The sequence below is a fragment of the Microtus ochrogaster genome, unplaced genomic scaffold (assembly GCF_000317375.1).
Source record: "Microtus ochrogaster isolate Prairie Vole_2 unplaced genomic scaffold, MicOch1.0 UNK1, whole genome shotgun sequence".
Classification (NCBI taxonomy): Eukaryota; Metazoa; Chordata; class Mammalia; order Rodentia; family Cricetidae; genus Microtus; species Microtus ochrogaster.
Genome location: NW_004949099.1, coordinates 5,427,327 through 5,441,446, shown reverse-complemented (window position 1 = coordinate 5,441,446; position 14,120 = coordinate 5,427,327). Strand labels below are relative to the sequence as shown.

The window sequence follows — 14,120 nt, the reverse complement described above, 5'->3', positions numbered from 1 at the left end:
GGGCGCGCGGGCTGCTAGGCAATGTAGTTTTCGGCTGAGGAGCGGCGCTGGTGCTTCGGAGGCTCGGAGGCAGGCGCGCGGCGGGCAGGCCTGGAGGGGGCGGGTCCGCGCGGGCCTCAGTGCCGCCCGCCAGGCGTGAGGAGAGGAGAAGGGAGGTCACCGCCTGAAGGTGTATCCGCTACAGTCGCGCCGGCTGCCTCGGAGAGCTGCGAGCGTCAGGAACAACCATGTCCTACTGCCGGCAAGAAGGTAAGTCTGGTGCTGCCATGGAGACCGGTCCGGCGCGGGCCTGCGAAAGACACGCGGTTGGGTGGTTTCCACAGGGCGGCCGTGGGTTCTTCGTGAGCCTCACGCGGCGGTTTCTAGATGAGAAAGTAGAGGCTCCCTGAGGAACGAGGCTGGTCCAAGGTCACCGTAGAACTCAAACCCGGGCCTCGGAGGCCTCACGTGGGCCCTGCGAGTGCGGAGCACGTTGTATCTGGCTGGCAATCGGGGACCCTAAGGAATTAATAACCTTAGAACTCCCCACGTGTTTGTATCCCGCACAGGCTTTTTTTTTTAACTATCCCGGAAAGTGCCACTGGCAGGAGCATTTATTGAGCTGCTCCTGTATACCAGGCACTCTTTACATGTAGCGAGCTTTCTAAGGTTCTGTTACTGTCCACGTTTTTAATCAAACGGTAAACTGAGATGGTTACTCGGCCCTAGAGCCCACAGGTCCTGGAGCTGCAGTGCCAGTCGGGAGCCTTTCTTTCTTCCGTCTCTAGCCACGTTGAGGACCACTGACTTCCCTCCCTGTTGCTATCTGTAGGCAGCAACCCAGAAGACTCCGGACTAGTCTGTGCCATGGCCTCCTGGCTCTAACTGGCTCCTTGTGTCTGAGCTGCCAGCCAACCCCTCCAGGCCCTAGTTTCCAGTCTTGTAAATTGAGAGGTAGGCCATCGTTCACGCCGGTATTCACCCAGCACGTGCCCAGGGCAGGAATGAGCCGGAGAACTTCTGGGAATACAGAGCTACAGAGAGACTTGGGTCACCCAGAATTTTAGGATGAGTAGGTCAGCTTCTTCACTGTAAGGCTAGGGAATCTGAGGGTAAAGGGGGAACTAATCCACCCAAGGCCATGCATTCAGTTAGAAGGCCCAGTCCACACTGTACAGCCTTTCCCTCCTACCCTAGAACACCCCTTCCGGGCATCATAATTGACTGGCATCTCTCCTGAGGACTACGTCTGTTGGTTAGCCCTTGGTGTCCCTTATCCAAAAGCCCCCATCTCCCAGCACTGTTAGGCAGGAGAGTCTTGTCAAGATTTTTGTTTCCTGTCGGGCGATGGTGGCGCACGCCTTTAATCCCAGCACTCGGGAGGCAGAAGCAGGCGGATCTCTGTGAGTTCGAGACCAGCCTGGTCTACAGAGCTAGTTCCAGGACAGGCTCCAAAGCCACAGAGAAACCCTGTCTCAAAAAACCAAAAAAAAAAAAAAAAAAAAAAAAAAAAAAAAAAAAAGATTTTTGTTTCCTCTAAAATAACCAGTTGGCAGGTTGATGGTGAGTATTTGGGGAAAGGATGCTAAGCAGGTAAACACTGCTACCTACCTCTTGAAGGGTTTACAGGTCTTAGCTTCTCCAGGAAGGAGGTTGGGTCCATTTGCTGCTACTGCAGGATTGAGCCCATCTTCCTGTTTCAAAAGATAACCATCATGTGGTATTTGTTTTTAGTTAGGTTTTTTGTTTTGTTTTGTTTTGTTTTGTTTGAGTCAGGGTTTCTCTGTAGCTTTGGAGGCTGTCCTGATACTAGCTCTTGTAGACCAGGTTGGCCTCGAACGCACAGAGATTTGCCTGCTTCTGCCCCCGAGTGCTGGGATTAAAGGCGTGCGCCACCACTGCCTGGCTTTAGTTAGTTTGTTTTGAAACAATCTCACTAGTTCTACAAACTCAGAGATCCTCCTAAATACTGGGATTAAAGGCGTGTGCTCCTCCCTACCTACGACCAGGGTTACAGAGTGAGATCCTGTCTCAAAAACAACAAAAGAATAAAGACAAATACTGTGTAAGGCTTAAGGTGACCATACTGTGTTCTTGTGGCCTCATGGTTGCTCTCTTGCTCCTCAGCTCCTCTGGCTATGCCTTTGTCGGGTACTTTCTCCCTCCATCTCCTCACATTGCCAGTTCTAGTCCTTTAGGGACCAGCCCAAAAGTCACCAGGTCTTTCCTGATGCTTTGTGTCTCATAAACTCTGAGATTTCTGTCTTCTCCCACCAACCCGAGACATGGCAGAAGGCCTGGGACACAGTGGGTGCTCAGGATTTAATCGAAGGATCCCAGCTACATGCCTGTCCTCTCTCTAAGCAAATGATCGCCTGGACACATGTATGTCGAAGGTCCATACACATAATCAGTCTCCAGACTGAAGTGCTCAGTAATAGGGAAAATGCTGAGTCAGTGTACTAAAGGCTCTGCAGGGGTTGCCAGGCTTTGAAAACCCTTTCAGGTGCTGTTTTCTCAAAACCTCTGACCCTGTGAGAACACACCTTTTGCCTTCCAGCTTCACTGGGCCTTGAGCTCCATCCAGCCCCGCTCACGCCTCTACCTTTGGGATTGCAGGTGTGGTCTGCTCTGCCACCTTTATTTAGGGTAGGGATCAATCTGGCCTTTTGTGCCATACTCAACAAGCATCCTACTACTTGGGCGTTGGCCCTAGTCCCTTTTAAATTCTTTATCCTAGCCCCGATGGAAGCCCAACACTTGAGTTATTTATTTTTCTTTCTGTGGACAACCCTACCCCCAATCAGTCTTCTTCACTTGATGCATTTATCATAGTCAGAGCTGACACCCCATCCCCAAGTCCTGATACCAAGCAGAAAGTGTTGAAGGTTTATGGACAATGCTTTTCCCTTTTATTTTTTTGCATGTGTTTTACTTGCTTTCTATTTCAAGAAAGGAGAATAAAGGATACCTACCTTTGCTTTGATGTGAGAGCTAACAACTCAGATGTTAAAGGAGTCCTAAGCTGCTTCATCCCAACCTGACTGGGTGTTTGTCTGGGAGCCTAAGGCCACGTGGATGTGGCAGAGAGTTTGATTGCACTCAGCTGAGGTCACAACTGTCAGCTGCTTTTGCTTAGAACTCAGCAGTTCTGCAAATTGCTTTTGGGGGTTCTGGAAACTGGCCAGTCTCCAGGGTCATTCATTAGTCACTCTAGCATGGCCCAGTGGCCTTGCTCAGATGCTTTCTCCAGCAGTGGGAAGAACAGTCTGGCTGTGTTAGTTGTTGGGTGCCGAGGCTAAGACTGCCTCTGGCATAGAGCCCAGGTGGGTAGTGGGGCTAGCCCTGTGTGTGGAGACCTGCCCATCTTTGTGTCTGCCAGTGTGTGAGACCTGTTCCTAAACTGTCCTTTTCACTGAGGTAGCCTCTCTCACGTTTGCCCTCGTGATCCTTCTCCGGGCCTCTTCCTTGGGTATTCCAGCCCAAGTGTGGGCTCCACTCTTTGCCTTACTCTTCCTTCATGTGCCTGAACCAGAACTTTCCAAAATAGTGGGAGAAGTGGACGCAGTGCTGGCAACTTTAAGAGCCACCTGTCTGCAGCCTGACCTCAGCTTTCACAGTAGCTACCTCCCTCAGGGCTACTCAGGAAAGGCAGGTTTACTCAGTGTACCCTCTGGGTGAGGACCCCAGGTCCCCTGGGTCAGGGTGGGCTGTCAGAAGGCTCAGGGTTGTCCGAGCACTTTTCCTGGGAGGGTTAGGAATTTTGGACTTTGACCTTTCCTTCTTCCTCCTCAGTTTGGGGCTGGGACAGGGTGGGTCTCTACTACCCTTATTGTTATGCTCAGTGCTCAGGTCAAAAGTCAGTAATGTGTGTCCGGGAGGACAGTGTGGGTGCTGGAAAGGTTTGGGAGTGAGTGGCTTACATAGGTTCCAGCCTATGTAAGTCACCATTGTGAGCAGAGGGCACTGCTGTTCCCGTAGGAGTGGTGAGTAGAGGGCTGGCTGCCACACAGGATCCAGAATTGAACCAGTCCAAAGTCTGCCCCCAAGGGGCCACCATGGAAACAGATAATCCCCTGTGCAGTGTGGGTGCTGAGGAACCGTCCCACCACAATGGAAATGCCTGACAGTGATGGGGAGGCGGATAACTGATGGCCAGAGTCTGTCAGAGGGTAAGCCACAGGGTGTGCAGGAAAGCTGTTCTAGCCCTTTGTTCTCTTCCTTTTTAAAAATTTACTTGATTTTACTTTTTGAAACAGGGTCTCTATGTAGCACAAAATAATCTTGAACTCACTCTCCTGCATCAGCCTTCTGAGTAGCTGGGATCATCAGGATTCCTTACAGGGTCACTATAAGGTTTCTGTCAAATAGGCATGTCTGTCCCCACACCATTGGGAGAAACTCTAATGTCAAACATACCTGCCTCCTTATGTTTTTCCCTGTGGCCTCAGGACCTTAGCCAGGCCTAAGTAAAGGTGAGCAAGGGGGTGAAGGTGTTCTGAGAAGGTTGAACTCTGCGCTCTGGGGGGAGCACTGCAGAAGAGGGAAGAAGATCTCACTATGAGGCTGCTCTAAATCTGCCCTACCCAGTCTCCTTCCTTTTCATGGTGGCTGGCCCTGGATACACTCTGTCTTTCAGAGGCTGGCTCTGGAGACTCACAGCTGTGGACTGGGGTCCCAGGTCATAGTGCTCCAGTTTCTACCTGGTTGTGAGTTGTTCATAGGCTCCTCACAAGGGGAGGATGGGAATGCACTCCTCTTCCCCCTCAGTTTAGAGAGCTGGATGTTAGGCCTTCTACCTTACCTACCACCTGAGTGGAATTCATGCCAGCTGGCCCTCATGACTACTGAACTGTCCAGTCAGTGATGAGGACAGGGTCAGGGGACCATCTTCAGATTGGCTGTTCTGTGTTTCACTTTCCTTCAATGAATCCATCTTCTTCTGCTCTAAATCCTAGGGAAGGATCGGATAATATTTGTGACCAAAGAAGACCATGAAACTCCTAGCAGTGCGGAGCTGGTGGCTGATGACCCCAATGATCCCTATGAGGAGCACGGTGAGAGATGAGGGACCCTCGGACACTCGGGGAGGCTTGGTGTTGAGCACCACTTTCCCACTTTGTCTCTCTTGGCCGTGGACAAATGTCCAACTCTGTGGTTGCTGTATCTCCCTTCCAGGGGTTGGGACTGTGCCCAGGCAGCAGTTTCTTCTTACTAAAACATTCTGTCTCCGTTGTACGTGTTGGTACTGATGAGATTGAGAGTGACTGAAGTTATGGTTGACAGGGATCTCTGCTCTGTCTTCTTACTGGGGTGAGCCCTGCCATGTGTACCAGCTAACGTGCAGGCAGGAGAGCAGCAGCCAGGCAGCTGGTCCTTCTCCCCTGTTAAATCAGGAGGGCTCAGCAAAGCTGCTCAGAACTGTAACACTCCTGGGCTCATCTCTGAATGTAACTGTAGCCCTTTGGACACAGGATGTCATGCTTTGGGCTAGACTCGTAGGTACTCCAGTCTGTGGAGTAGGTGAATGCAGCATTCCCTGTCCGTAAAGTGTCAACACAACTCACTTCAGCACTGGAACAAGTACTTCAGGTGAGATTGTTGGTGTGTGAGATTGATCTTAAAGCATGCAGTCCTGGAGGATGGGCTTGTGGTTAGACTTTCAGACCTGATCTAAAGCTGATGCTTGTTGTGGGCAGGATCCTCACCTGTTAGCCTACTGCCAAGTAAGGGTGAGTACCTAGCACTGTGTTGGGGATATTTGCAAGTCAGGTGTCGCAGTTTTAGTGCTCTGATAGCGACAGCTGAAGTTAATGAGGAAGTACGAACTCATGTCAGTTCTGGTCCTTTGTTTACCTTGAGTCCATATTAGCTGCACATGTCGCAGAACTCTGGAGGTGTGAGCAGACAATGTCTGCTTGTGTTTGAATGCTATAATTGCTAAGCTGCCATCTTGTAGATGTGTGTTCTATGTCCCAATTCATATTGTAAGACCTGAGTTGTGGGTTTTTTGTTGTTTTTGTTTTTTAATTTTATGTGTATGGGTGATTTGCTCGCACATGTATCCAGTGCCTGCCAGTGCCAGAAAAAGGTGTTAGATCCCCTGGGACTGGAGTTACAGGTGGTTGGTTGTGTGCTGGAAATGGAACCTAGGTCCTCTACAAGAGCACTTGAGATTTCAAGGCCAGCCAGTCTGCTCTACAGAGTAGATTCCAGTACAGCTAGGACCCTATCCCAAACAGTAGTTCAGGCTGGGGTCACAGGTATGTGCCACCACAGATAGCGTCTGGGCTATAGTTTTTAAATGTCAGTCTTCGTTCTTTGAAAGCTGTTCTGTGGGTGAGCGTGTTGGAACCTGCAGTGCCAGCAGAAGGTTCAGTATTGAGAATCCCTCAGAGGTTGTAAGTAGAGGAGTGGAAGTTAGGTCTCTGGGGATCTGATGGGCCCTGCTACCTTCCTGACTTGGCTCTGAAGCCCAGAAACCTGCAGACAGTGTCAGAAGGACCACTTAGGTTCCCATGCAGCTTCATGTACAGAAACTTACTCTGTAACCGTATTGTTGCTGATGAGCCGTCTGCTGAGGAGCACCAGCGACATTTCCTGCTGTCCCCAAAAGCTGAAGCAGATTTGCTGATAGGCTCTCAGAGCTGGTGTTGAGGCGGGATTCAACCCAGGACTTTGGACACTAGCTCTGCAGCTGCCACCGGAGTAAAGGGTCACGTGACTTTTCAGTTTATATAGGCCTTTTTTTTTTCTTTTTTTCTAGTCAGTGCCAAGGATCCTCAGTACTAGCGGCAAGTGCTCAATTATCAGCATTCTCCGCTTCAGTAGGCTCACAGGAGAACTCTTTCTATAACCATCACAAAGCTGAAAGTAGAAATGTCATCTTGAACCATCTTGGAAAACTAGAAAATTCTATTTAAATGTGAATAAAATTTATAGAAAAAGCCAAAATCAAAAGGAAGAAGCCAATGTAGCTTTTACTAAAAGCCCACCTACAGCTTGACTTCCCAGCTCATTCATAGTACATCACTTAACTTAGAAGTTTGATTTAGTAGGACAGTGGTGGTGCACGCCTTTAATCTCAGCACCCAGGAGGCAGAGGCAGGCAGACCTCTGAGTTCAAGGCCAGCCTGGTCTACAGAGTGAGTTCCAGGGCAGGTTCCAAAGCTACACAGAGAAAACACTGTCTTAAAAAAAACACCAAAAAACTTTTTTACAGGCTGTAAGTGGCAAGCCCTGCTCTACCTCTGCTATACCCCTCCCTAATGTTTGATTTGTGTAGGAAGAATAGAGCCCCACTAGTCTAACAGCACTTGTTTTGTGCTGTACAACAGAGTTTAAGAACTTTTCGCAGACATATGTTTATACCACTCTCTGGGCTTTGCTGAGCAGAGGCATGGTCAGGGACTGCGTGGGGAGCAGGGCCTGGAGGATCAGTACTTGCTTTGGCTTAGGAGATTCCTGGTATTTAAGTCTCAGAGTTCTGATTCTAGTTCTGGGAGGTGGCTTAGACGGTAGACCAGGTCATGGGGGGAAGCCTTCCACAGAATAAGGACAAGACAAACATGCTTCGCTTGTTCAAGATCACAAAGGACATCTCTCACCTTGTTCATCTTCCTCTTCCAGGACTGATACTGCCCAATGGAGATATTAACTGGAATTGCCCGTGCCTTGGGGGAATGGCCAGCGGCCCCTGTGGGGAACAGTTCAAGTCTGCCTTTTCCTGCTTCCACTACAGCAAAGAGGAAATCAAGGGATCAGACTGTATAGACCAGTTTCGGGCCATGCAGGAGTGCATGCAAAAATACCCGGACCTCTATCCCCAAGACGAGGAGGAGGAAGAGGAGGCAAAGCCAGTTGAGCAAGTGGAGGAAACAGCTGCTCCTAAGGCCTCTGCAGCCAAAGAGCAGGGATCAAGCTCCTGAAGGCCGCAGGCCCTGGCTGCCACTCACCATGAGACTTTCTGTACAATGCCTTTTGGTCACCTCTGTGAAAGTTCCTTTCCTCTGTGCACTGTAATGTACAAAATAACTTATTTTAATGATCAGGAGTCTTGGCTACTTGCCATATACACTGAAGAAAAGAGGTGTGTATACCTATGTCCTGTGTAAACCTGTCTTTGAACGTTAAGCCACTGCTGGATGTACTCTGATTGCCCTGGATTTTGTCACTTTGAAATACTGTGCTGTGGCTTCTCAACAACCAAAAGTTGTTACTCAGGAAAGTTCGTCGTGAGAAAGCTGACTTATTCTGACCCGTTATATTCTTTTTGGTATATTTTACACCTCTTTGGGAAATTAAGTAGATGCCAAAACTCCTTCAAGAGTAGGTCCATTCCTATTGGAAGAGGCTGGTGGTCAGATGCTTGAGTTAGAGTACATGGGACTGCTACCTTGATCCTGGCTCCCAGGTTTCTGTGCAGTCCAGACTCCAAGGTGTCTATAGTTGCAGGGTGGGATTGGACCCAGTGACTCCCAGTCCTTCCTGAGTGAAAGGAGAGGCTTGGCTTTCGCTTTATTGTTTTGCTGTTCCAAAAGCCCTGGTTTGGGGCCCATGTTCACTTGGTCAAGTCAGTTGTAATATTGATGTGGGGACCTAGCTGCTTCCAGAGCAGAAGCCAGCAGAAGAAACATCTGAATGAAGTACTCAATTAAAAAGAAAAAAAAATTTGTCTGATTTAGAATGTGGCTTTTTCCTAGTTAGAAAGTTGCTAGCTCTCTTGTGATGGTGGAGAATGAACACGTGTGAAGATTTTTGGGCGGGCCGGGAGGCTTGCCAGGAAGGCACATCCCAGCCCCAGTCTTTTGTAATGTTGAGACAAAGTCTAAGTTGACGAAGATGGCCTTGATCTTCCTGCCTTAGCTTACCGAATGATATGCTGAGCTACAAATATTTTTCTGTAAAGAAAATAATAAATTAGGAAAAATGAATTTCATTGAAAGTACTCTTCAGAGATACTAGTAAAACCAGTCTAATGGTGGCACATTCCTTAATTTCAGGGGAGTTAGTGGTAGGAGGTTCTCTGAGAATACAAGGTCAGTCTAACACAGGGAGTTTTGGACAGCCAAGGCTACATAATAATACCATGTTTCAGATAAAGCCAAGCCAGGTGGAATCTTTTTAACATGTTCAGTGTTGAGTGCAGAGCAAGTTCCTTGTTCTTTTGAACATTTGTTCTGCAAACAAGGCAGATTGTTCCCTTGAGGATAGCTCGTGCAGATCCCTTGAGGTAGCGGCTTAGTTCTTAGGCCGCACTATCGGGAACCCGCAGATGTTTTGAGTGCATTCATTACTGATATGTAAGGATACCTTGAAGCAGTAAGGATTTCTTTCCTTGCAGGGTCTGCTGCTGTGGGGCAAGGCATGGCTTCCCTAGGTCCTCCCTCACTGGAGTCACACTAGCCTTGGCCAGCTCCTCACAAACTAGAGCCACTGTTAGCAGGACTCCAGTGATTGAGGTTTCAGTTCTTCTCAGGGACCTTACCTTAGAGCAAGAAAGAATAAGATGAAAGGCACAGACAGCATTTTTGTAATTTAATATCAAATGCGAAGGGACGCTCACCAAGTCCCCAGAGCCCCCAGTCAGTGGCATTGCTTCCCCCACTGCCACAGATTTTTGTGAGAAGTGGCCTAGCCCATATTCCACCCTGAGTACCAGGATGCTGCCATGCCACACTGGGGCAGGTGCCACCACTGTAAAGCTTAAGAGCACAGAACTTTGAGAAGTGGGGGCTGGAGAGATGATTCGGTGGTTAAGAGCACTTGGTGCTCTTCTAGATGACAAAGGTTCAGTTCTCAGCCTACATGGTGGCTCACAGCCCTCTGTAGCTCCAGTCCCAGGGATCCAACATTTGACCTGTGAGTACTACATTCATGTGTATATAGACAAACATGCAGGTGAAACACCATGACCAAAGCAACTTGAGGAGGAAAGGGTTATTGGGCTTAGGCTTCAACATCACAGTTCATCATCAAAGGACTCCAAGATGGGAATACAGGCAGGAGTTGATACAGAGACCATGAAGAGTGCTCCTTACTGGCTTGCTCAAGGCTTGTTTAGCCTACTTTGTTACAGAATCCATTCCTAGCACCAATGCCAGATGGCTTACAATCACTTGTCAGCCAGGTGGTGGCGCACACCTATAATCCCAGCACCCCCAGAGGGAAAAGCAGGTGGATCTCTGAGTTGGAGGCTAGTTTGATTATAAAACGAGTTCCATGACAGCTACTGCTACACAGAAAAAGAACAAAAATAAAACAATCACTTGCTAATTTCAGTTCTAGGGAATCAAACACCCTCTTCAGACCTCCACAGGTATATGAACATGCACAGACACATAATTACAGATAGAAATAGTAATTATTTGTTGAGAGTCTCCAGTACTGTGTAGTACCCATCATTCTTTTCCGCTTTCAGGTGTGTTGCACCACTCCTGCCTAGTTGCTCTGACAAACGCCATGTGTCACAACTCTATATGGGAATTCAGGTTTCTTGAACCCACCAATGAGTAATGCCAGGCAAGTCTGTACATCAGTAGCACCTTGCTCTGACATCACAGGGAGCCATTGTGAGCAATGCAAGGCCTCTGTCCATAAGAAGCATGGGCTGGCTGCAGCTGGGTTGTGCAGTTTGCACAGCTGTTGCATTGTGGACTTGGAAGTTGGTGATTTGTTGGATTTGACATTGGTCTTCTGCTGGGCACTGACATAGTGAACTTATTTCTTGGCTTGTTGGTTAGGTGTATAAGGCTAATATAGGTACTTATTGGAGTTTTGGGTTTGTTTTTTTTTTTGTGTTTGTGTGTGTGCATATACTACCACACACTTGTGGAGATTTTCTGCCACCTCCTTACCCAGACCCTGGTGGCGCTGAAAGTCCTGCTGAGGAACTCTTTCATTGTCACATCAGAAATTGACATCATGAAATCCCTCAGTCATCCAGCTTTATCAGATAATCAACACCACTGTCAACACCTACCTTGTAATAGGGCACAGAAGCAGGAGAGAGCTGCTGGACAGGGTCCAGGAGGATGGACATCTGTGGGGGGGAGGGGTGCAACAACTTTCCCAGCATATTGGGAGCACTGTGCATCACTGTCATTCAAAGTGTGGTGCATGGAGACCGAAGGCCAGAAAATACCCTGTGGATGGCAAAGGCAACATCAAACTCAGTGACTCTGGGTTGGGCTCAGGTGAGCCCTGGGCAGAAAGCTGCAGTCGTTCTTCTTCAGCCTCCCATTCTGTGCCCCAGAGCTCCTGTAGGGGAAAGATATGATGGGCCCGCAGCTAGTATGTGGAGCCTGGGAGTCCTACTTTATGACCACAGGGTGCCTCCCTTTTCAAGCACCTACCAATCCCAGGATAAAGCAGAAGATCCTGTGTGAGAAATACTTTACCCCATCTTTCTGCAAATGTGTTAAATGTGATTGGTCAGTTCCTCACCCTGGACCCCAGCAGCCACTATAGACTGCATCGTGCAGCATCCATGGCTCACTCCAGGGGAGGTGCCTTCTCTTGAGTTTTCCTTGCTGGAGTCTCCCAGACTCCATTATCACAGTCATCATGGCAGATTTGGGATGAGACCCTTATGAGGTCCTGGAATCTTTAAAAGCATAAATCTTCAATAAAACAATGACTACATATCTGATATTACAACACCAGAACCCCTGAGAGGACAGCAGGTACGACACCTTGTGTGACCCTTGCAGATCTTCCCACCTTCCCGCTCCTGAACCTGAGAGCTAGCAAGTCTGCCCTTCACGCCTTTCCCTATAAATGCCAGCTTTCCAGTGGTGGACATTTAAGGGTGGAGGAAGGCAAGAGGGCTATCATGTCTGCTGCTCCCCAGTGCTCCCTGCTGAAGAGGAGCATCTCTTATTTCAGGGCAGCCTGCCAGCATGATGCTGCTGCTGCCCTCTGCATCCACTCCATGAGTACCTGCGCACTGAGCCAGAAAGCCATGTGGGCTCTCAGGACACCTCCAGAAAACAGCTCACTTCTCAGGGAGGCACTGTGGACTCTGACCACCAAGGGTGCAGCTCATCCTCTGTGGCTCTATCATCCAGCCAGTGTCCATGTCCAGTGAGCAGCCTGACAGTGTGATGATAGGTCAGGCCTCCAGGAGCAAAGTGGCTCCAATCAAAGGGAGGAGAAGGGAAAGACACCCAAAGCCAGGAGGTCAGGCACTGAGAAGTATCTGTGCATTGACCTCATCTGCGCTGTGCTTTTCAACTGACAGTTGTGCGCCTGCATGGGGTGTGTGATTTAATGTGTTTGTCATTTCAAATAGACAACTTAATGTAGACTTTGGAGTATATGTGAACAGAGGTGGGGTGAGAGAAGTGGTCAAGAGAAACAAAGGTCAAGATCCAAGGAATCAGCTCGGCAGCTATCATGGTGAGGAGTAAGTTCTGCAGGTCTCAAAGTCACTAGGGGATTCTCTCATGTTTGTCTGCTTTTACGTGGTGAGGGGCAGACCCCAGCCTTGAGGATGATGAGCCGTGGGGTGAGTTCAGCCTGGCAAGGACTGAGACGACCAAAGCTGTGTAGCCAGGCTAGAAGTGTAGGCTACTGTGCACTCATGTGCACAACTCTGAGGTTTTGGGGCAAGTGTGGGCACTGAGGCAGGTCTGTGAAGCTAAGCCCGGTTAGTCATGGAGAAATATGACCCCACCCTGGCATTTCCCAGCACACAGTGTGGGACACTGAGCTAGAAGAATGCCCAGAGTTTCCTGGGGCCAAGAAGGCTGGGCCCCTCCTGGTAGAAGATCAGACCACCTTTCCCTGCTGTGCCCTGCCATGCCTTGCCCTGTTTGTCTGTCCTTCAGGTTTCATGCTGGGGAGGTGGTCTTCAGTAAAAGATGAGATGACTTCACTCCCAGATGAGTGTGAACTCCCAGATGAGTGTGAGCTTACATTCTCATTCTGTGAACTTAGCCAGGCTAGCCCGTCTGTATCAAGGCTAAGTTCACAGAATGAGAATGTAAGCCCCCGGCTGCAGCCCTGCAGGAGCCCTGCAGCCCCTGCCGTCCTGTCCATAAAGACAGAGTGAATGTGTGTGCACATGCATACATGCATGTATATGTCCTGGAAACCAATGTAACACAAAGCTTAGGAAAGCCTCATCTGTGTTCCTTCTCCCAATGCTGCTCCCTTCCCATCTAGCTTCATTCTTCTCTGTTTTTTTAATCTATTTGGATCCATTTTGATAATCTATTTTGATCCACCAACCTGACCACACTGGAAACCCAGTTTCCACGGATCTCAACAGCTGCAACATCTCAGAGTGACCAGGTGACAGGTGTTTGGGGCTGATGCCCCACTTATGGTGGCTGTTCTAGCTCAGCATGGCTGTGGGAGACTGCTGCCAGCTCTGCTTACAGGGAGAATCAGAGACAAGAGGCTAAGACCCTGCTAGATCTTTTTTTTTTTTTTTGTATTTTCGAAACGGTTTCTCCGTAGCTTTTGGTTCCTGTCCTGGAACTCATTCATAATTGGTTTCTAGCCATAAATAAGGGTCACGGAGTCTACAATTGGTGAACCTTAAGAAGCGAAATAAGAAGGTGAACCCTTCTAGACAAGGCTGGCCTAGAACTCACAGAGATCCGCCTGCTTCTGCCTCCCAAGTGCTGGGATTAAAGATGTGCACCACCACCGCCCGGCCCCTGCTAGATCTTTTGTGTGTGTGTGTATTTTTTTTTTATCGAGAAAAGGAAAAAAAAGTTTCCACCTCCTCCCAGCCTCCCATTTCCCTCCCCCTCCTCCCTCCCTTCTCCCCCTCCCCCCACTCCTCTCCCCCTCCCTCTCCAGTCCGAAGAGCAGGCAGGGTTCCCTGCCCTGTGGAAAGTCCTAGGTCCTCCCCCCTCCGTCCATATCTAGGAAGGTGAACATCCAAACTGGCTAGGCTCCCAGAAAGCCAGAACGTTAAGTAGGATCAAAACCCCGTGCCTTTGTCCTTGGCTTCTCATCAGCCCTCGTGGTTCGCCATGTTCAGAGAGTCCGGTTTTATCCCATGCTCTTTCAGTCACAGTCCAGCTGGCCTTCGTGAGCTCCCAATAGATCAGTTCCACTGTCTCAGTGGGTGGGTGCACCCCTCGTGGTCCCGACTTCTTTGCTCATGTTCTCCCTCCTTCTGCTCC

The 14,120-nt window shown here is 49.2% G+C and overlaps 1 protein-coding gene across 1 annotated transcript; it reads left to right on the top strand.

The window, feature by feature from the left end:
- The first annotated feature begins 31 nt into the window (after nt 1-31).
- Chchd4 (coiled-coil-helix-coiled-coil-helix domain containing 4) lies at nt 32-8,654 on the top strand. Its single transcript, XM_005364885.3, has 3 exons — nt 32-249; nt 4,938-5,036; nt 7,609-8,654. The coding sequence occupies exons 1-3, from the start codon at nt 228-230 to the stop codon at nt 7,905-7,907; spliced, it is 420 nt and encodes a 139-aa protein (XP_005364942.1). The 5' UTR covers nt 32-227; the 3' UTR covers nt 7,908-8,654.
- The last annotated feature ends 5,466 nt before the right edge of the window (nt 8,655-14,120 follow it).